Source organism: Rattus rattus, chromosome 11, assembly GCF_011064425.1.
Source record: "Rattus rattus isolate New Zealand chromosome 11, Rrattus_CSIRO_v1, whole genome shotgun sequence".
Lineage (NCBI taxonomy): Eukaryota > Metazoa > Chordata > Mammalia > Rodentia > Muridae > Rattus > Rattus rattus.
The window spans coordinates 11,936,961-11,960,342 of NC_046164.1; the positions used below are offsets into that span (position 1 = coordinate 11,936,961).

The following is a 23,382-nucleotide window of genomic DNA, read 5'->3' on the forward strand; positions in this document are numbered from 1 at the left end:
GCTCAGTCTGTTCCTGGCTTCCTTCGGGTGAAGATGTAGAACTCTCAGCTCCTCCTGCATCATGCCTGCCTGGATGCTGCCATGCTCCTGCCTTGAGGATAATGGGCTGAACCGCTGAACCTGCAAGCCAGCCCCAATTAAATGTTGTCCCTTATCAAACTTACGTTGGTCATGGTGTCTGCTCACAGCAATAAGACCCTAACTAAGACAGGAGTCGTGGCTCTGGTAACTCTTTTATTTATCGAATTGGGGCCGGCTTGCAGTTTCAGGGGTTTAATCCATTATCATCATGGTGGGAAGCACTGCAGCATGCAGGCAGGTGACACGGTGCTGGAGGAGCTAAGAGTACTACAGGTGGACCAGCCGGCAGCAGGAAGAGGTGAGAGCCACTAGGCCTGGCACTAGGCCTGGCTTGGGCCCTTCCTCCAACAAGACCACACTGCCAACCCTTTTAAGTAGTGCTGCTCCCCGGTGACCAAGCGCTCAAATCTATGAGCCTATTGGGGGGGGGGGAGTTCATTCTTTTCCCAGGGCTTTTTTTTTTTTGGTTCTTTTTTTTTTGGAGCTGGGGACCGAACCCAGGGCCTTGTGCTTCCTAGGCAAGCGCTCTACCCCTGAGCTAAATCCCCAACCCCTTCCCAGGGCTTTTGAAGGGATCACTGGATGAGAAAAGTTCACTAAAACTGTATATACACATTTTTACACTGAATTACATGCATTATGTTTCTTTTCTTTTTTTGGTGAGTAGTTAATCATATGATTTCCTGTGGCTTTTTTTTTTTTTTAGCCACCTACATTGTTATGTTACCTCCCTCCTCTGCCTGCGTTTACCTCCTTCTCTCTTAAGTCTGAAATGCTTACCTCCGACCTATAGAGAGAGCTGGAGGGGGGCAGCAGTGGAGGAGAAGCTAGGTGGAGCCACAGAAGCTATAGGAAGGGTATCTAGGCAACCAGAAGCACTTGGCAAGGCAGAGTTTTTCTTCCCTTGGCAAGCTGGGGATGGTACAGCCAAGTACCTCAGAACCTTTGTTGTGGAAAGCAAGCTCAAGTCCCCACCTAAGAGGGGGACTTGTCTCAGTCTGGAAACCTTGGGAGGCCGTTCAGAGGGAAGCAGTAGCAGGTGCCTGCCTCTCCTGCTCCTCACATTGTGAGTGATGGGGTGAGTTAAACCCAAAGTAAGATAGATACCATACAAATAAAAAAAAATAAGGTAAATATCATATAAATAACAAACTAAGATAGATACATATAAATAACAAACTAAGATAGATACCATACAAATAACAAACTAAGATAGATATCATACAAATAAAAAAATAAGATAGATACCATACAAATAAAAAAATAAGGTAAATATCATATAAATAACAAACTAAGATAGATACCATACAAATAAAAAATAAGGTAAATATCATATAGATAACAAACTAAGATAGATACCATACAAATAAAAAAATAAGATAGATACCATACAAATAAAAAAATAAGGTAAATATCATATAGATAACAAACTAAGATAGATACCATACAAATAAAAAAATAAGATAGATACCATACAAATAAAGAAATAAGGTAAATATCATATAACTAACAAACTAAGATAGATACCATACAAATAAAAAAATAAGGTAAATATCATATAACTAACAAACTAAGATAGATACCATACAAATAAAAAAATAAGGTAAATATCATATAAATAACAAACTAAGATAGATACTGTACAAATAAAAAAATAAAGTAAATATCATATAAATAACAAACTAAGATAGATACCATATAAATAAAAAGCTAAAGGTAGATACCATGTAAAAATCAAACTAAGATAGGTACCATATAAACAACATCACTCCTTGTTTCCACACTCCCCAGCAAATCCCTTGCTAAGAGCTAAGAAATCCCAAGCCCACTGCAGTGGAAACTCTTCAAACTAGCCAAGAAAATGTGTCTTGGCCCAGTGTCTCCCATGTACTCTGGGATTCTGGGCCCTCTGGCAGGGAAGACTGTAGCAAGACTGACAGGAGGGGCTTGGGAATCATTGCATGTCAGATTTGTGTCATCGACCACAGATGGAATATGTGAACAAACTTCATTTTTCATAAATGAAAAGAAAAAGGGGGGGCACTGAGAAAAGTCTGTAAACGTAAGTGAAGCCGGTGATGGTGGAATATGCTTTAAGTAAAATATAAAATCATTACTAGAACTTCTTTTGCTGTATGTTAGACTTAATCTCTTTTTACAGGCAAAGTGGAAAAAGGAAGAAAAATGGATACCCATGTATTAGCCAGAGTTCTTTAGAGACACAGCATTGACTGAATGAATCTATCCATTACCTACCTATTTATCATTTATTCATCGATCTATGTATCATATTTATTTATCTATCACCAATCTATATATCATTTATTTAAATGAAATTTATTAGAGTTGGCTTACAGGTTGCATTCTGAATATTCCAACAACGACTGTTGGAAAGTCCACATGGATAAAAGTCATTCAGGCCGTGAGGCTGGACATCTCAGCTGGTCGTCAGTACACCCAGGGATTCCCAAGAAGTGGGCCCTGATACTGTGAAGGAACGAACTTGCCATGGAGGGCAAGAGCAAATGAGCAAACAGCTCCCTTTCCCCATGTTCTTTACAGGCTGCCACCAGACTGTGTGACCCAGATTTCTGGTGGGTCTTCCTACCTCAAATGATCCAATAGAGAAAAAACCCTCAGGGGTTGGGGATTTAGCTCAGTGGTAGAGCGCTTGCCTAGGGAGGGCAAGGGCCTGGGGTTGGTCCCCACCTCCCAAAAAAAAAAACAAAAAAAAAAAAAAAAAAAAATTTAAAACCCTCACAGGGTTTTAGTTCACTCCAGATGTAGCCAAGTTGAGAACCAAGAACATAAAACACAAGGCATAAATGCCAGATAATTTCCTATCAGGCTATAGATTTCTAACCGTTTATTTCTTCATTCACTTCTTCGGCAAACACTGCTGACTGTCTGAGGGTGGGGGCTGGCTCTGCGGCAAGCCTGTGGTTCCATCGATCACTCATCGAGTCAATAACGATAATGCAGACAGAAATGAATCACCATCTCGGCTGAATGACAGGGAGTGGCAGAGCTGCAGGTGATGGCCCTGTACTGTCCCTCCTCCCTGGGTGGACTCTGTTACCCTCACTGACTTCTCTCCCACTGCAAAAGGAGAAGAAAGAAAAGGAAGAAAACCGAGGGGTGGACTGTGGGAAGGAGAGAGAAGTGCTCCTTCCCTGTGCCCATGTGGACAAGGACCAGAGTCTGACACTGTCGCAGTTAAAAGGGAGGCCAATCTCCTTACTGGTCCTTTACAGATGGAGACATAGGCTTACCCACTTACTAGAGGCCACAGGGATAATCCACACCACTGGGGTTGGAATACTGGCTCCTCAACTTCTGGAAGAAAGTTGAAAGGAACCCTGGTCCTCCTTTCTGCTGGGTAGGATCAACAGCCAGAGTCAACCCATTCCAGCCTCTGTGGCCTGCTCCGCGGTCATTTTATCTTTCTATCCAGAAGTATTTTTTCTCTGGCCCTCCAAAAAAATCAATTGACCTAATTACTCTCAGTCCTCTGTTCCTTATGGAAAAACCCCACCACGCCCATCTCATATCTTCCATTAGTTTTAAATGATACCTACCTATTTATATGTGTGGGTGTAAGCACGCGGATAAGAATGCACAGCTTTCTGGAGGCAGTTCTCTACATCCATCATGTATGTAGGGCCTAGGGATTGAACTCAGGTCATCAGGCTTGGCTGCAAGTGTCTCTACCCGGATCTGCTGTTTTTCATTGCATCCTGCTCTGACGTTTGTTTTTGCTTGTTAGTCATTAGGATTTAAAAACAACCACTTGTTTTTAGTAATGACCTGATAAGTTATTGACTAATTACAATAAAGGTGCTCCCCTGTCTGGCTTGTGTGAATTACGTGCGTGTCTTTAAGGACCTTTAAGGACCAGCTCACAAATATCTGTGAAGAAAACTAAGCACCTGCTAACAGGATTAGACTTAACAGAATTAACACGGATCATGTGTTGCCCTGTTCCACCTTTAGCGTCCCAAGGTCCTTGTCTTTCAGAGCCGTGGTCAGCAGCAGCGCTCTAGGGTCATCAAAGGCTCTCTCTGAACCCTACGATAGAACAATGTGTGAAATTCAAAAAACCCCGAGTTTCCCCAGGACAGAACCTGGATATGAGATTGAAACTGTTGGCCAACTCATCCTCCCCAGGCACCAGGGAGGCTAAGCACTGGCTGGAACGCGGAGCCAACGGGTCTGTCCTGCCCAGCAAGTTTCTGCTTGGGGACGCCTGCGACGCTCCGCCACGCTACGGCGTGTCAAGCTGGGCTGAGTCCCTTGGAGGAGTCGGTTGAACTCCGCCTGACATCCCTGCGCCAAGGAGAACTTCCGGGCGGCACCCGGGCTCGCCCCGTGAGTCCTCCAGCCCTTTGCTGGTCCCACACCCTCTGCCCGGCGCGCACCTTTCCGAGCCCCCACCTGCGCAGCGAGCCGGGGCGGGGCCTTGCCGTTGACGTCATCACCAGGGGCGGGGCCTCGGGCACCGCAGTGCAGCGCGGAGGGGAGGGCGGGGCGGGGCCCTGCGGCGCGTGACCGTGCTGCGGGAGCTCGGCCGCGGGGAGGTGGGGCGGGCGGGCGGGGGTGGCGCGGTCGCGAGGCGCGAGGGAGGGAGGGCCCGGCTGCTCCTCCGCCCCCTGGGGCCAGTGCGTCGAACCGCGCACCTGGCAACGGCGCCGCGTCCCCGCCCGCGCCGGTCCGCACCCCCTGCCGGCGGCCTCGAGCGCTCGCTCGTTGATGCCGTTCTGGGGGTGACCCGGCGCGGCTCCGCGGTGGCGGGGCGCTAGACGACGCCAGCCCAGCGACGCGAGAGCGGGACATGCTGGAGCTGCGGCACCGCGGGGGCTGCCCTGGCCCCGGGGGAGCGGGGACGCCGCCACCCCGCGAGGGAGAGGCGGCCGGCGGCGACCACGAAACCGAGAGCACCAGCGACAAAGTGAGTGAGTGCGGCGGGGCCGGGCCGCGCCCCTGGAGCGGGCGTGTCGCGGGGGTCCTGCGTGTCTCCCCCCGCCCTGGGGCGTGCGCGGCCGGGGTAGTCGCTCCGGAACCGGACTGCACTCTAGCTTCTTTCCCGGACCCTTTCGCTCAGGGGTCAGGATGGAACCCGTCCCCGCAGGCGCTCTGGCCGTCTAGTGGCTGCCACCACTCTCGCCTTTCCTCGGAAGGCGACAAAGTTGGGAGTAAACTTAAGACGGGCACCTTGGGTCCTAGCCTGTCATTGGAGCCTGGCGCAGACAGGCTTCTGGAGCTCCTCCAAGCTGCGCTTTCGTTTCTCTGTTCTTTTTTTCCGGCTGATAGATTTCCGAGGGTTGAGGCTGTCCTATATGGGGAACGTGTAAGCGCACCGCAGACGAGGCAGTTGTCCCACCGGTGGATTTCATTTAACCGAACAGATTAATTCCGGCATTTTAGCCCCCACCCCCGTGCTTTAAAACAGATGAACTTTGCCTCCTATTTTAAAATATGCAGATGTGTACAATAACTATTATCGTTGAAGCTAGAAAGAGTCCAGAGTTTAGATGTGTTTCCTGATACACCCGTGCCAATAAGAACTTTGGAGAAAAAAAGGTTTTATGGTCTCATGAGCTAGGTTGATTGTGAAATTGGGCCAGAGAGTAGATTTGCTATAAAAGTTTGTTTACAGGATTCCACTTCGCTTGAGAAACTCAAAACTTATGAATCATTCTTGGAATTTTTTGTTTGCTTGTTTTGGTTTTGGAGGATTTCGTGGTGGTATCTACCGTCATCCCAGCACTGGGGGTAGGTGGAGGCGAGATTATTTTCAGTTTTGTAGTAAGCCCAAGGTTGGCCCAGGTCTCGAACAAACAAAAGAAGACAGACAACCCAAATGGACTTGACATGACCCAAGGTCAAGTTCTCTGCCTTTTGGTAGTGGAACCTAACTTCTCTATTTTCTGTCTTTTGCTTTGTGCTATCCTGACACTCTCTGGCCGTGTGCTTGAGGGGAAGCTCTCCCAAAACTTATACTGATGAACTTGATGGAGCTTGAGTTGCAAATCTGTGCCTCAACCACACGGTTAGCGATAAATACGTGACTTCAGGACCACCGCTTCTTTTCCTACCAATGGATAGGAAGTTAAGACGAGAGTCTGGGAAGCATTTGTGCCGAGGAGGAGTGACACAGAATCCACTCTCCAGCTGTGGAAGGCTGAAACACGGGAAGCTATGGGCTGAGAGCAGCTCCATGAAAAGTGCCTTGGAAACCAGACCCAAAATAGAATTAATTAGGTTGGGATTTTGTTTAGCACTGGTATCCTTTAGAATCAAGGAAATACCAGCCTCCTCATGTCGACTTCCTTAACTGGAGGAAGCCTAACAAGCCTTTATTAAGACAAAACAGGGAAACAGGGAATGGGGAAACGGCGCATAAACTAGCCTCCGAGTGTACTGTTTTATTTTTAAGCGCCAGGATGTATTTAAAATAGGAACGGCTTCTGTGGTGTCTTGACTCATTAGGCTGATCCCTTGGTGACTTGCTTACCCCACCGGCTTGTTTGTTTATTTATAAATGCTGCTGCTGCTGGCTGTGGATTGATACACATCTCGGTGGATGTGGCCTTCCCAGATGCACTGTGTCCGTCTGCAACCGATTTTGTCAACGTTTCTTAGGGGAGGGTGAGCGTGTTCAAACTGTGATGAAATATCCCTGTCGCTCTGGAGTCCCGCCTCAAGGAGCCCTTGACTTTCAGAGCTTTCAGACGTTGAACTGCATCCTCCCTGTGTCCTTTCTTATCAGGGTGTGTATTTGAACACACCTATATTTCCAGGTCAAGGGCTATTTTTAAGTCAGCCGCCCCGTTGGAGGCTGGTTAATATTTGGTCCATTGAAACTCTTTAAGTGTCGTTATATTAAAGGGCCAGGTTTTTTTTTTTTTTAAACACCTTTAGAAATTAATGCAGGAAGTAAAGGAGTATCCCACACCCCTTACTCCACACTCCTATGCCTTGACATTCTGTAGCCTTTATAACTAACGGTCTGGCTAATGTGCCATTTCTGCTGTTCAGGACCCCAGACTGATGCCCAGACAGGGCTCAATGTACGCCACAGAATTAGCATGTGAAAAAGTACTTCTTACCTGCAGGGGGAGTGTTCTAGGACTTGAAACCCTGGAGTAGTACTTGTCAGAGGACAAGGGCCCACCTCAACCCACTACCACCTGGGAGCCATGTATGGGCTGCATTGAGTAGACAGCTGTGAAGGCCTTGTTAGCAGGGAGGGCCTGACTGGATGTGAAGACTGGAGCTGGGTGGGGTGGGGGAGCTCTAAGGAGGACATGAGTGTTGAACTGCCTGGGGGAGTCAGTCAAGTGGACAGGGTTTAGGACTGGTTAGGGCAGAGTGTTCTAGTCAGAAGGCATACAGACGTGCCTCCCGACTCAGCCTTCTAGAGACAGAGCACAGAAATTAGAAATCCCAGGCCATAAACTGCTTGGTTGGGAGGCGAGGTTGAACATTTGAGAACCTTGTGGCCTTTGGTGTTCCTCTTTATTAATGGACTCTGGGAAGCTACGGGACATGGCTGTGTTGTTGTTTTGGTTATTGGTTTTCTTTGGAGTAGCGTTTCCTGTGGAGTCCCGGCTGACCTGGAACCCACCTTACTCCTGTGCTGACAATAACGTGTCTGTGTGTGTGTGTGTGTGTGTGTGTGTGTGTGTCTGTCTGTCTGTCTGTCTGTGTCTGTGTGTGTGTTCGTGTGCTCACACCAAGCTCGCCCCTGCAAAGTTCTGCAGCAGCGTTAGCCTATACGTAGCCCAAGAGCCGTGGTTTGGAAACTACTGGAAGGGGCAACCCTGAGGAGGGTGTTGTGGAGCCCTCTGGGGGGAATTGATGGGGTTACTAGTCAGTCTAGGGGAGATGGTGTCCCATGCTGGAGCGAGCCGGATTGGTGGCACGCCTGACCAGGGTGCCCGTGGTGAGACTTATGAAAAGGTGTCCATGTTAGAAAAGAGCTAGGGATGTAAGGAGTAGCCAAGTCACGGGGGTGGGGGGTGGGGGGTGGGGGGGTGGTTTCCTGGGCGCTGAGAGGAGCGGTTGCTTAGAAAGTGCCATCAGCGGTACAGGTACAGCCGAGGCGCTCACAAGAGCTTAGTGGACACCAGGCTTTCTACTGCGACAGGGTGAGGAACACAAGTGGTAGCTGCTGCTGGGATGGGCGTTTGGACGGGAGGACCTTCTCCTCAGGGCCCAGGCAGGCATGCAGAGGAGGAGGTGCACAAACGTGAGAGGTGATAGCGGAGTTACCACAGGACTGATCTAAGGACCCATTAGAGACAGAGGCAGCATGTCAGAGCCTGCACAGCTCAGGCCAGAGGTCCCCAGCACCCAGGGTGAAGTGGGCACTGCCTCTCCCTCAAGAAATCGTCTGCACCTGAGACCTGCTTGCAAAGAGAACGTCAGCTTTCTCCAATATAGTGTCATTGGGTATCTCAGTCATACCCCGGGCAAGGCAGAGAAAGGCTGAGGGGGTGGGGGGAGAAGCTGGGAGGGTAGGGAGGTGGGGAAGACCTGGGGGAGGGCATGACCAAAATGTATTGTATGCATTTATTTTTCATAGAGGATGAAGGAAGAAGTCCTTTCCTTTCTCAGTGGATGGGGGTGGGGGTTGTGTTCTTGGAAAAAGTCAGGGAGAGATGAGGTGCCCGCCCTAAGAAACTCGGTGGGTAGCCCTAAGCACTAGCAGAGCGCGTAGCGAGCACAGATGGAATGATTGCATAGACACCAGGAAAGGAAGGAAGGAAGGAAGGAAGGAAGGAAGGAAGGAAGTCTCTTGAAGGAAACACAGAGCAGAAGTAGAGGCAGCAGAAGACTGGCAACCCACGTGTTTGCCTTGGGCCCTTCACTTTCTCACTCAAACAGGGAGGGAGAACCGGCCAGCCCTGATGGATCTTAGTAACAAGTGTGCTTAAGCCAAACGCACTGGTAGTGTCACCTCTAAGGCTGAGGATTTGCTGGCCACAGCGTTCCCATGCCGAATCCACACAGCTCTTAAGTTAGCCGTAGGAGGGAGGCTGTCGGTGTTTGTGAGAGGACTTTAGTTCACAGAGTCCCTCCCAGTCTGTTCCACGCTCACAAGGTGTGTTCTGAGGGAAGAGCAGAAGGTGCCTCACAGTGGGAAAGCAGGTGTGGCAGAATGAGAACTGGGGGAGGCGTGGTTAGGGTGGGAAACTCCCACAGCTAACTGTGCGGGATCGCGGAGGCAGCCAGAAAGGATTTTGAAGTTCAGCATCGGCCCACGGAGGGAACTGGACATCAGTGCTTCCTGTGGAGCAGCCGATGTGACATTCACACGTCCCCTCTCTGGGCCTGGAAGGAGCAGGGCCGTCCTGAGCAAGCATGTTCAGGAAGAGTAATCTCTGCCACTAAAGGCGCTTCAGAAGCTACAGACCTGTAGACGGGAGGGCGGACTGTGGGACGGGAGGGCTGGGCTTTCGAAAGCCTCTTTCCATCTTTGGGGTTTCTAAAGAACGGCTTGGTGTTAGGCATGAAGGCTTACATTTTGGGTCTCCTGTAGAATATCATCAGCTGTCTTTAACCAGTTATCCCTCTCTTCCCCTTTCTGATGGCAGCAGTCAATGGTGCACGTCCTAAGTCCTAAGTGTACCAGGGGAAGGTGGGTGGGACATTTGATTTATTTTAAAATGTTTTTTACACTTTAGAAGTCTTTTTTTTTTTTCTTTTTTGGATAGTCATGCTGTGGATTCATGGGGGTGGGGGTGGGGGGCTGGGGAGATGGCCCCTGCAGTGCAGACTTCTTTTCATTGGTTCTCACCAAGTTGCTTTTCTAGGAAGTGGAGAGAGGTGGCTCTTCAGTTGAACCCAGTGTCTCTGCTTCCTTTTCCTCCTGGTCATTCTCCTTCACTCCTTGGTGTTGCTCTCGGCTCTGGAGCAAGAGAGCTTACTACGGTCAGCGATCATTGACAAGAATCTCGCTTTATGTTGACAGTTATAGTGACAGTGCCAGCAGCAGGCTGGGTATCATAGACTCTTCCTGTTTCATTACGGCGACATCTACGGGGCACCCTTGTTAAGTATGACCCAGGCCCTCATCTTCACAGAGTCACCCTTCTTGTCTCTAGAGGATACACCCCAGGGCTCTCCTCTTTCTCTCCATGTTGGCCCCTTTGGTGACTTTCTAGAGAATAGTCATCCTGGCTAGAAGAGGGACAATTTAAACCAGTCCTTCGGAAAATGATCACGTAGAGGTATTATAACGCTAGTATACAATAATAGAGTATGTTTACTCTTTGTGTTTATATATTAACATATATATTCATTTTTGCAAAACAAGAGATTTATATATTCATAAATGACTCGGCTAAAAACATGGGTCGGCTGTTGTCTATGTTCCCATAACTATTCTGTATCTGAGTATACTGTTTAAAAACATATTTTAATTCAGCACAAGGAAACAGATCATTCAGGACCTTCATGCGTTTCCTGAGGCTCGATCTGGTCTTGGGTCTTGGGAAGATGTGTGGTGCCTCTCTAAGCAAGGCTCAGCACAGATGCTGCTGACGTCTACGGTGAGCAAGGGGTGCTTGTTGTACAATCCCTGGTAGGAAAGTTGCTGGGAGCCTCCCCTTTATGGGGCTGGTGCCTTTAAATGCAGTTTCCTTAATACACAGAAATGCCTTGGGTGACAGGCCAGCTTTCCAGAGCCACCTCCATGCGCTGCATTCGCAGAGTAACCAGCTCAAGGACTTCTGCGTCTGTCCATACCTCTGGTCTCCTACAGACAGAGCTCCGCATGGTGTGTCCTGGGCTCCAAGAGGACCAGGGATCAAAGTTATTGTTGTAGTAACTGTTATATCTGCCTAAGAGTTTGTCAGAACAAGATTTTAAACTTTGCTCTAAACAGAACACTGACGCACACAGAACGGAAGAGTCCAATCCTCTGGGAGGATCTTACTTATCCTAAATGTTTGTGACCCTGAGGGTTGCTTCTTGGCTGTGGCAGCAGTTCCTCTGTGTGACAGGACTCTTGGCTGAGCGCTGGATATAGAATGTTGAAGCCCATCTCCCGTGATCCACCTGGCCCAGGGGCACCAAGCACATTGGCATTAAGAGGAGGGCTGTCTGCCTTGCTATCCTCCTGTCCCAAGTGGGTCATTTCAGATACATGGTGGTGCTGTGGAAGAGTAAACATTTATGAAGCTCATCCTGGACTTCACAGACATTTCACATCAAGATGTAGAAACCCAGATGAGGAACAAGATTAGACCTCGGGCTCTTTCCTGGTTGTGGTTTTTATTTTCTTCCACCCACTTACTGTCAGGTGGAGCCTTTTAGCAGCTGTGTGGGATGGTGTGCACGTAGAGCCCAGTGCATGTGGGGTCAGGTGCATGTGGGGTCAGGTGTGTGTGTGGGTCAGGTGTGTGTGTGGGGTCAGGTGTGTGTGGGGTCATGTGTGTGTTGGGTTAGGTGTGTGTGGGGTCAGGTGTGTGTGGGGTCAGGGGTGTGTGGGGTCAGGTGTGTGGGGGTCAGATGGGGGTCAGGTGTGTGTGGGGGTCAGGTGTGTGTGGGGGTCAGGTGTGTGTGGGGGTCAGGTGTGTGTGGGGTCAAGTGCATGGGCTGCCTGGTGCATATGTTGCCCCCCTGGATTCTGCCTGTAGGACTCCTGTCTGCAGGACTGAACTGTATCAGTACAGGATTGTTACCTGACACCCTGCGACTACTTATCTGGGTGACGGTTTGTTTTCTCCTCCTGATGGATTTAACACATATGTTGCATCCTCAAACAGTGTGCTGTTTAGTATTGAGCATCATCAATATCCAGCCCTTATTTTTAAATAATAACAAATGTTTTGCTAAGTTTAATTTGCCCGATCATGTGGGTATTCAAGTTGCAGGCAAACGGCTTGAAAGTAAACGCAGACATTGCTGGCACTCCCTGGGAGCAGAGCCACACTGCTTTCTGTTCTTTTGACACTGGCATGTGTAGACCACACTGGCTTTGACCTTGCCGTGTAACAAGAATGACGCTGAACGCTGATCCTCCTGCCTTTGCCTGCTGAGTGCTGGGATCGATGCCTATCAAAGCATGCATCTCCCAAAGACATTGTCCTACATAGCTACAATACCAGTACAAGTTCAACAATGAGCAAGTCTCACATAGCTGGTCACAGTGGTAGACACTCACACTTCAGCTAGTTGGGAAGTTGAAATGAGAGGATCACTGAGCCCCTGGTTGCAGGGCAAGTGTGGTGAGCCCAGGGGTGCAGGGCAAGTGTGGTGAGCCCAGGGGTGCAGGGCTAGTGTGGTCAGCCCAGGGGTGCAGGGCTAGTGTGGTCAGCCCAGGGGTGCAGGGCTAGTGTGGCCAGCCCAGGGGTGCAGGGCTAGTGTGGTGAGCCCAGGGGTGCAGGGCAAGTGTGGTGAGCCCAGGGGTGCAGGGCAAGTGTGGTGAGCCCAGGGGTGCAGGGCTAGTGTGGTGGGCCCAGGGGTGCAGGGCTAGTGTGGTCGGCCCAGGGGTGCAGGGCAAGTGTGGTCGGCCCAGGGGTGCAGGGCTAGTGTGGTCGGCCCCCAGGGGTGTAGGGCTGGTGTGGTCGGCCCAGGGGTGCAGGGCTTGTGTGGGCGGCCCAGGGGTGCAGTCAGCACAGGGGTGCAGAGGTAGTGTGTTCAGCCCAGGGGTGCAGGGCTAGTGTGGTCAGCCCAGGGGTGCAGGGCTAGTGTGGTCAGCCCAGGGGTGCAGGGCTAGTGTGGTCAGCCCAGGGGTGCAGGGCTAGTGTGGTCAGCCCAGGGGTGCAGGGCTAGTGTGGTCGGCCCAGGGGTGCAGGGCTAGTGTGGTCAGCCCAGGGGTGCAGGGCTAGTGTGGTGAGCCCAGGGGTGCAGGGCTAGTGTGGTCAGCCCAGGGGTGCAGGGCTAGTGTGGTCAGCCCAGGGGTGCAGGGCTAGAGTGGTCAGCCCAGGGGTGCAGGGCTAGTGTGGTCAGCCCAGGGGTGCAGGGCTAGTGTGGTCAGCCCAGGGGTGCAGGGCTAGAGTGGTCAGCCCAGGGGTGCAGGGCTAGTGTGGCCAGCGCAGACCCATCTTCAAAACACACCTAATCCATACTCTAATTTTCTCACTGTCCTCAACGCTTTTTCCCAGAACTCTCCTCCCCCAAGTCCGGATGCTAGCGGGTTCTCACCCTGCAGGAGGTGCTGGAGTAGGACAAGTTCTTCTCAGCTGATCTGCTGGTTTTTATTTTCCGATGGGTTAAGTGCTGAGAAATCAGTAGAGTCTCTGACAAAGATCTCAGGTAAAGAGCACGTTCACTGCCGTAATCCTAAGTGGCGTCTGAATGAAGCCCATCAGAGTTTCTCTATCATCCCGTTCCGTTAGCCCTTCAGGGATCTTCAGTTCTAATTTGGATTTAAGACGTACATAAATGACACCATTAGGCACTGTGTAGCTTTGAGACTGATGTCTCCCAGGGGAAGGTCACAGTGTGCCCAGACTGCAGGGACATATTAGAGCTGAGCCCGAGAGAAGGTGGGATTCGGGTACTGCCCGTGGCATTTTAAAGGGCAGAAGATGGCAGGAACAGTGGTGTGGCCACCCAGAGGCTGGTAGTCACAGAGATGGCTGTCACCAGCCCCTTGGCATACCCTGAGTCCTCAGGTATAGGCAGAGCCACGGCTGGGTGTCACCCTGGCAGGTGGGGAGGCCGAGAATGGAGTCATGGAAACTCTGGCTGCGGTAGGTTGCATGGACCGGCTGCGGCTGCTTTCTGGAATTTCATTTCTGATAACTTCTGTATCGTATCACCTCACACAGGGGCTTCAAACAACAGAGACTTACTGTCTTACGGTTTTGTAATCAGCTGTCTGAGTGAGCCTCAGGGATGGAACTCAGGTATCAGCAGGACTAAGTTTCTTCTAGAAGCTTTTTAAGGAGAATCCTTGCCCTTTCTTGCTCCCCAGTCTTTCTGCGTCTGATGGCTTGTGGCCCCTCCCTCCTTTCTCAGAACCAGTCTCAGTACTCACTGTTGCCGCTCTTGTGTCTCCTCAGACCCACTCCATCCACTCTCCTTTGCAGCCGATGGACAGTCCAGGACGGCCTCTCCATCTCAAGGCCGGTTGCTTGGCTGCTGCCATGACTGTATTTCCCCCTCGTGTTGTACCATAATGTCTCACAGGGTTCAGGGCAGATGGATGAGAGATTAACCCGAGTGTCATTGGAAGCTGCTGAGTGCTGTGGGATGTAGACTGGACCATATCCTTCCTCCCTGCTCCCTGCCCTTGTTCTGATGTCTCAGTGTTTGCTGTCAGGAAGAGCCTCGGCCCTCTGTGGGTCTCTCCTCATTCTCCAGCGATAGTCACTGAAATTGAGCGCAAAGTGGTGGTGTTGGCTTAAGCTGCTATAACACACGTCCCAGAACTGGTCGGCTTGGATAACAGGGATTTATTTCTTACAGTCCTGGAGGGCTCTGGCCTCTTGATTCCTAGTGACGGTGTCGTTTTCCTACTCTCAGAAGGCACTGCAGACTTTTATGTGGAGAGAGGGCAGAAGGGCAGAAGATGGCAGGAACAGTGTCCCATCCTGTGAGGACACTAGTTCTGCACCTATGTGGTGTCTGTCTCAGTGCTGTCACATTGAGTGGCAACAGGGATGACCTGGTGGGGGGAATCCATAGCAGGCACAGTTTGATGAGTTTTGACATTTTTTTCCTGTGTGACTAGCACCACAATTTAAAACAACAAGCATTGTCTTCTACTCCTGGAAGCTCCTTCCCCCACCTCCCATACCCATTTGCTATTCCCTGCCCACCCCTCCATGCTCACTGGTATGCTTTCTAATACTGTAAGTCAGGTTTATGTTACCTGGGATTTTACAAGTGCAGTGTCGTGCAGGCATGTACTCACATGCATATTATATGTAAGTGGATGCCATGTAGGCATGTACTCATGCATATTATATATGAGTGGATGCCGTGTAGGCATGTACTCATATGCTTTATTATATGTAAGTAAAGTGCTATGTGCTATGCAGGCATGCACTCATATGCATATTATATGTAAGTGGAGTGTCATGCAGGCATGCACTCATATGCATATTATATGTAAGTGGAGTGTCATGCAGGCATGCACTCATGCATATTATATGTAAGTGGAGTGTCATGCAGGCATGCACTCATATGCATATTATATGTACATTTGTCTGGCCCTTTTTCCTTGTCTAAGTGTTTTAGACAGGAACTTATGTCGCCCAGGCTGGCCTCCAGTTTGCTTAGTGGGTAGGATGACCTTGAACTCATGCTCCTCCTAGGGTTAGCGGGCGTCATCACAGCTGGCTTCCAGACCTTTCTATTTAATACAGTTCTTTTAAAGATACACCCATACATCCTAGGTAGCAGTAGTTCGCAGAGGGAGAGAGAGCAAGCAGGAGTGAGCATGGGCGCACTTCTCCGTGTGGAGTAACATCATCTGCCTGTTTCCACATTGGGTTTTTGGTTTTCTCTGGTTTGACTGTACTCAGATACAACTACAATGAGTTTACATGTACAGCCACACACAGTAGGATGCATGCTTTCCTCTTCCCCGAGGAAATGCCAAGAATGAGATGACCAGATTGTTGCCCAGGCTGGCCTCAGACTCACTGTGCTCCCGCTCAGCTGCTGCCACTTGCTCGCTGTGCCCCATGCCTGCATCACTTGCAGGCTTTGGTTTTGGTCTCTGTAATGAGTTATAATGTGGAGCATCTTGTGCTTGCTTGCCATCTGTGTTCTGTTGTTGGTGGAGAGTGTCGGCTAAAATATTTGCTCATGGCTTGTAATCGTTGACTGTGTTCCTGTGAACTTTGAGAGTTTTTTTGTGTATTCTAGCACTCAGGCCATCGCCAGCTGTGTGATTGACAGATTCTCTTTCCTGTTGTAGCTGTCAGGCTGTCACCAGCTGTGTGATTGACAGATTCTCTTTCCTGTTGTAACTGTCAGGTTGTCACCAGCTATGTGATTGACAGATTCTCCTTTCTGTTGTAACTGTCAGGTTGTCACCAGCTGTGTGATTGACAGATTCTCTTTCCTGTTGTAGCTGTCAGGCTGTCACCAGCTGTGTGATTGACAGAGTCTCTTTCCTGTTGTAGCTGTCAGGCTGTCACCAGCTGTGTGATTGACAGATTCTCTTTCCTGTTGTGGCTGTCAGGTTGTTACCAGCTGTGTGATTGACAGATTCTCTTTCCTGTTGTGGCTGTCAGGTTGTCACCAGCTGTGTGATTGACAGATTCTCTTTCCTGTTGTGGCTGTCAGGTTGTTACCAGCTGTGTGATTGACAGATTCTCTTTCCTATTGTAGCTGTCAGGCTGTCACCAGCTGTGTGATTGACAGAGTCTCTTTCCTGTTGTAGCTGTCAGGCTGTCACCAGCTGTGTGATTGACAGAGTCTCTTTCCTGTTGTGGCTGTCAGGTTGTTACCAGCTGTGTGATTGACAGATTCTCTTTCCTGTTGTAGCTGTCAGGCTGTCACCAGCTGTGTGATTGACAGAGTCTCTTTCCTGTTGTAGCTGTCAGGTTGTTACCAGCTGTGTGATTGACAGATTCTCTTTCCTGTTGTGGCTGTCAGGTTGTCATCAGCTGTGTGATTGACAGATTCTCTTTCCTGTTGTAGCTGTCAGGCTATCACCAGCTGTGTGACTGTCAGATGCCTTCTCCTAGTCTTTGGTGTGTCTTTTCATTCTCTTAGCATCATTCAAAAATAATAAGGTTTGTTTTCTTTTCCTTTTATGGGGCATGCTTTTGTTACCATATTTAAGGAAGTCTCCGGGACCTAATCCGAGTGAGATTGGAGGGTTTATGGACTTCGTTTTGTAGTTATTTCAGCCCTTCCTATTGCATCCTCTCTGCAAAGTTGATGAGACTCAGTTGAGTACATATGTGTGGAGTTCCTGCTGGACTTTGTTCTGGTGAGATCCCGTCTTGTTTCACAGCCGCATGGTCCTGCTTTGTGAGAGCCCCTGCACACAAGCAGTGCCTGACCCTTAGCTTTGCTCTTTAGTCGCCCCGGCCCTTCTCGTCCTCTCTGGGAAGCCTGTTGCTCCGGCACTCCAGCATCAGCCTCACTGTCGGAGGCAGACTTGATGGTGAGCCGGGAGCTCTGCTGCAGCTTTCAGACTTTATTAGCAGACGTTTTGTTTTGTTTTGTTTTGTTTTGTTTTGTGGGGAATGGGGAGTGGGGACCATGTCTCTCTAAATAGCCCTGGTTGTCTGGAACTCACTATGTAGACTAGACTCAGTGTGACTCTGTCTCTGCCTCAAACGTGCTAGGACTAAAGGTGTGTGCCACCACACCTGTCTATGCAACATTTTATTTGAGCTTTTTGGTTTGGGTGAGAATAGCATCCCCTACTCAAGTCCTCATTTCACCTCGGTAGAACGTAGGTCCCACCCAGGTGACTTACAGGAGATCACCTATAGCGAGTGCAGGTGAGGTCATGTTCAGTGTAAGGCTGTAGCTGAGCTGGCGGACTGATCACCTATAGCGAGGGCAGGTGAGGTCATGTTCAGTGTAAGACTGTAGCTGGGCTGGCGGACTGATCACCTATAGCGAGTGCAGGTGAGGTCATGTTCAGTGTAAGGCTGTGCTGGGCTGGCGGACTGATCACCTATAGTGAGTGCAGGTGAGGTCATGTTCAGTGTAAGGCTGTAGCTGGGCTGGCGGACTGATCACCTATAGTGAGTGCAGGTGAGGTCATGTTCAGTGTAAGGCTGTGCTGGGCTGGCGGACTGATCACCTATAGCGAGTGCAGGTGAGGTCATGTTCAGTGTAAGGCTGTGCTGGGCTGGCGGACTGATCACCTATAGCGAGTGCAGGTGAGGTCATGTTCAGTGTAAGGCTGTAGCTGGACTGGCGGACTGATCACCTATAGCGAGTGCAGGTGAGGTCATATTCAGTGTAAGGCTGTAGCTGGGCTGGCGGACTGATCACCTATAGCGAGTGCAGGTGAGGTCATACTCTGGTGAGGTCATACTCAGTGTGAGGTCATATTCAGTGTAAGGCTGTGCTGGGCTGGCGGACTGATCACCTATAGCGAGTGCAGGTGAGGTCATATTCAGTGTAAGGCTGTGCTGGGCTGGCGGACTGATCACCTATAGCGAGTGCAGGTGAGATCATGTTCAGTGTAAGGCTGTGCTGGGCTGGCGGACTGATCACCTATAGCGAGTGCAGGTGAGGTCATGTTCAGTGTAAGGCTGTAGCTGGGCTGGCGGACTGATCACCTATAGCGAGTGCAGGTGAGGTCATACTCAGTGTAAAGCTGTAGCTGGGCTGGCGGACTGATCACCTATAGCGAGTGCAGGTGAGGTCATATTCAGTGTAAGGCTGTGCTGGGCTGGCGGACTGATCACCTATAGCGAGTGCAGGTGAGGTCATATTCAGTGTAAGGCTGTGCTGGGCTGGCGGACTGATCACCTATAGCGAGTGCAGGTGAGGTCATGTTCAGTGTAAGGCTGTGCTGGGCTGGCGGACTGATCACCTATAGCGAGTGCAGGTGAGGTCATGTTCAGTGTAAGGCTGTGCTGGGCTGGCGGACTGATCACCTATAGCGAGTGCAGGTGAGGTCATGTTCAGTGTAAGGCTGTGCTGGGCTGGCGGACTGATCACCTATAGCGAGTGCAGGTGAGGTCATGTTCAGTGTAAGGCTGTGCTGGGCTGCGGACTGATCACCTATAGCGGTGCAGGTGAGGTCATGTTCAGTGTAAGGCTGTGCTGGGCTGGCGGACTGATCACCTATAGCGAGTGCAGGTGAGGTCATATTCAGTGTAAGGCTGTAGCTGGGCTGGCGGACCCGGGTTCGTTCAGCACGTGTTGCTCAGAGTCAGCTCCTTGGAGTCAGGAGTGGTGCCTGTGGTCACCATTTTCTCTCCACAAAGGATGAGGATGAGTAACAAATACAGACTGGCAAAGGGCCTCACTACTAAAGAGAATTCTGGAAGCATAGTTGATGTGTGGCTATCCTGGAGCTGGGAGTCAGAGAAGAAGGTTCTAAAGAAGTGGCCCTGCGGGAGCCAGGCTCAAGGAATGGGGCAGGGAGGTTGGAAACAGGAGACCGGGCAAGAGGGGAGCGTAACTTTATACCTCACACAGAGAATGAGCCTCCGCATGCCGGGAATAGGAGGACACTTGTGAAAAGTGGGATGTCAAGCAGGAGGCCCACAGGATCAGGGTCCCCGTGTGGAAACGGCCTAAACAGCACAGTGGTTTGCCTCCGTCCTGATGCGTTTTGGCAGGGAAGTGGTACTATCAGATGTGTGGCTTTGTAAAGTTGTCTTGGCTCCAGTGTGCACAGCAGGCTCTTGTGGGCGGACAGGAGGCTGAGGCACAGGGAGAGGGTGATGCAGGAAGTGCTGATGGTGATGGTGATGGTGATGGTGATGGAAGGGACTCTGGAAGGCGGGCTCCATGTAGGCTCAGTACATGGGCCAAGGGAAAGGCCCATAAGACGGAGGCCCAGCTTTAATGTAGTTTACTTCTGTTACTTGTGTGTGCATGCACACATGTGTACACATGCCACATCACACATGTGAGTCAGGACGCAGGTGTCCCTTTCACTGCTGGTCCTAGGCATTGAGCTCAGGCTTGCTCGGCCCAGGTGGGTGGCTCCTTCATCTGTCCCCTGATGTCCTCTCAGGCCCACCATCTTTGTAACAGAGGGTCCATACCAGGAATTCAGTTTGACATTTGACGAACGGTGTTGTAGCATGCTGTGTTTGGGGATTGCCTTTTATTCTTTAGTTATTACGAGATTAAGTCTTAAATTTTAGATTGTGCTTCTCTAGCGGATGTAAGGTAAAACTCAGAACTCAAGGACTGTGACTAAGAAAGGCAGCGTAGAGGGTGGCCACGGAAGGGCTCTGGTTTCATTTCCGTTGCTGTGAAAAAAAAAAAAAATCTAGAACAAGCAGTGTTGCCAAAAGAAAGAGTTTACTTTAGGTTGGACGTCTCAGTCCATCAGTGGCAGGCAGGTCACCAGGGCGGGAGTCCCAGACAGCTGGCTGCACCGCACCTCAGCGCACCTCACACACAGTTGAGAGCAGGGGGAAGCAAATGTACCGTGCTGTGCTGACCGCTTGCTTGGTAGCCAGGTTTCTTCACCGTGAGACCAGCCATGCAGGGCTGCCTTAGTTACTGTGATGAAAGAGGGTGCCCAAGGCAACGTAGAAAAAGAAGCATTTAACTGGGGCTTGCTTACAGCTTCAGAGGTCAGTTCACGAGCATCATGGCGGGGAGCATGGCAGCCGGCACTGGAGCAGTAGCTAAAAACTTGACATCCACAGGTAGCAGGCAAAGAGATTGACCGAGCCTGGCATGGGCTTCTGAAACCTCAAAGCTTACCTCCAGTGGCACACCTCCTTAAACAAGGCCACACCTCTCAATCCTTCCCAAACAGTTCCACCGACTGGGGACCAAGCGTGAAAACACATGAGCCTATGGGGGAATTCTCATTTAGACCATCACAAGGATATACCCAGGGAGTGGTGCTGCCTGCAGTGGTCTGGGTCTTCCAGCATCAACACTCGGGACAGGCCCCCACAGACAGACCCATAGGCAAGTCTGATCTAGGTAACACCTCATTTAAACCCTTCCCAGGTTATTCTGACTTGGATCAAGTTGACAGAACTAGGCAGCACAGGAGGGGAGGCCTGAGCATAACCCTGTCACTGCTGACTGGACTTGGATGTGCTTTGCAAAAATGTTGCTGATTTGAAGAGAATGATTTGAATCCCGGCCCAGTGGTTTTTTTCCCAAGTGGAAACTCAAGCCTTCGTTCCCTTAGGGTCACGGGATTGGCCTGGTGCCAGACTGAGCGTTTGAGTAGAGGTGAGATGCGTCCTGGCACCTCCCAATCCACACCCCTGTGCTTTTTCCTGTCTTTGCAATTCCTTGGGGAGTCACTTCCTCTGTCACCCTCCGCATTACCACCCATCCCCCTCTCTGGATCACTGAAGTTAGAACGAATGTCAAGAAAAAGCATCACTCTGTTTCCTGGCCGAGGAGTCATGTGACCCCGCTCGATGGCTGCTGGTGCAGAGATACTCCTGGGGTTGACGTCAGTCAGTCGTTAGCAGTCAGCATTCTGCTGTTAAGCTGTTTTGGGATCATGTCTGTCTCATTTGTCATTTTGGCATAGGGATGCAGTTAATTTTCTAGTTTATAAGAGTTGCATTTGGTAGACTCATGTTTGACATTTGCTTTACGAAGTCTGAAAATATGGCCCAAATGCTAGCATTTCACTTGGAAGGCCACCTATGGGATGGGCAGACTCGATTTAACCCTGGTAGCTTACCACCTGCTTGAATCTGCCTTGGCCTCGGCATCATAGCAAACGCCTCCTCTAGAGAGGGAGGTGCCGTGAACGGCAGCGATGCGATTTGGAGCCCACGCTTTGCAGCTAATGAAGGCCGAGTTTGGGTTGAGCGTCCTGACCTGACCTCTGCTCAGGACCTCTGTCCTTGTCTGTTGGGAGCCTCACCCCGTGAGTCTCTTTCCTTGCTGGAGGTTGCTGGTTGCAGGAGCCTGGATGGTGAAGGAGGAGGGGTGAAAATGAGGGAAGGCTATGGAGGTCAAGGCCAGTGTCAAAGTCGAACAGCTCATTCCATGTCTGTTCTTACAGATGCTGTGGCCACCCTATCCTGAAAGTTTTTGGATGGCCTTTGTCCCAGAAACTGTGGGCTCCCATGGCCTCTAGCATAACCATAGCCCTTGCATGTGTGGGCTCTTAAAAGTTAGCTTAGGTGCTGAATACCTCAAATTTGACAGCTAAAAAAACACTTTTGACCACTGTTGATCTGTTGGAAAAATCTAGTGTCTGTTTGATCTGCTTTGCTGGGATCTAATAAAAATGATGGATGTTACAGTCTGCATTGCTGTGCCCAGCAAAGAGCTCACACTCCTGATGCTGGGACGTTAGTCAGATAAAACCAGACTGAATGGCCAACCAGAATCTACGGAAATAACCCTGTTCTCCCAGATGAGAAGCAATCAGTAAATATCTAGTTCTGTCAGTAAACATCTGACTTATGTAACCTGAGCCGTTCTTCTGTCTTCTGTTTAAGGTAATCCTTTATTTTGGAATTTTACCAAAGGTAATAAAGCTTGCTTAGCAAGAAACTGTGGCGGCGCTCGGGCATTCGATCTAGGCTGATGGTGCCGTCTTTGTCTTAGATTATGCAACCTCGTTTTGGCACACAGAGCACTAGGGAGCACACTGTGGAGCATGTGCTGTTTGAAAGACTACTCTGCCTTTGAATGTCAGGCTGCACACACAACACCCAGCACGTGACAGGAGGGCAGGAGGGTCAGAGTCTGAGGACCACAGGGGCCATCTCAGGGCTGCTCTCAGAATAAATGTATTAATACTTTGCCAATAGTTCTCCTTTTTAATTTTAGGAAACAGATATTGATGACAGGTATGGAGATCTCGATGCCAGAGGAGATTCCGATGTTCCTGAGGTCCCACCGTCCTCAGACAGGACCCCCGAGATTCTCAAGAAAGCCCTGTCTGGACTGTCATCAAGGTAGGATGGGTGAAGCCAAGTCCATCTCGCTACCCAGCACAAGAACAGGCTTTGAGGTCACCCTGCTTTGTCCATGCGTTCCCTTGGTTTTTTGTGCATTTGAGACCCATAGGAGGAGGAGGTGGTGATAGGGGTAATTTGAAGTGCCTCACTAGTGCCTGATAGGTCGGCTGATGGTCGCAAGACACCCAGACTCCTAGATGTGCTGCTGTCAAGGGCTTCCTAATGAAAACCATTGTGTGTTCCCTAAAAGCCAGGAAAAAGTAGTCGCTTCTAACCTTTCTTTGATGGTGTGTGTGTGTGTGTGTGTGTGTGTGTGTGTGTGTGTGTGTGTGTCAGGGAGGTAGGTGGGATATACGTGCTCGTGTGCATATGGTGCATGTGCGTGTTCTTGTGGGAGTGCTCATGTGTGTACACAGGCGAGGTTGACATCAGGTGCTTTTCTTGACCTGCTCTCCAATTATTATTATTTGTTTTTTGAGACAGGATCTCACGCCGAGCCTGTAGCTTGCTGACTTGGCTGGGGCGCTCCCACCCCACCCTACGGGCGCCCCCTGCTCTGCAGTATGTCACTGAGCTGAGCTTCAACGAGGACACTGGGGATCCAAAGTTAGGTGCTCCTGCCTGCACAGCAGGGGTTTTGTTGCCCAAGCCATCGCTCAGCCTCCAGAATATCTTTCTTTAACTGAGTCTAAAATTCCTGTCTAAGACACGGCGTTTCTCCATTTTGTATTTGTGCCATTTTAAAGTGTTTATGAGTATGAGATTTCAGCTAATTCTATCT

The 23,382-nt window shown here is 50.1% G+C and overlaps 1 protein-coding gene across 1 annotated transcript in view; it reads left to right on the forward strand.

Moving 5' to 3' along the window:
- The first annotated feature begins 4,663 nt into the window (after positions 1-4,663).
- Cds1 (CDP-diacylglycerol synthase 1) overlaps positions 4,664-23,382 on the forward strand; it is a 62,594-nt gene continuing 43,875 nt past the window's right edge. Inside the window, exons 1-2 of the mRNA XM_032916180.1 lie at positions 4,664-5,029; positions 22,471-22,598. Of these exons, the coding sequence (XP_032772071.1) occupies positions 4,913-5,029; positions 22,471-22,598 (245 nt within the window). The 5' untranslated portion in view covers positions 4,664-4,912. The remainder of the gene's footprint in view (positions 5,030-22,470; positions 22,599-23,382) is intronic.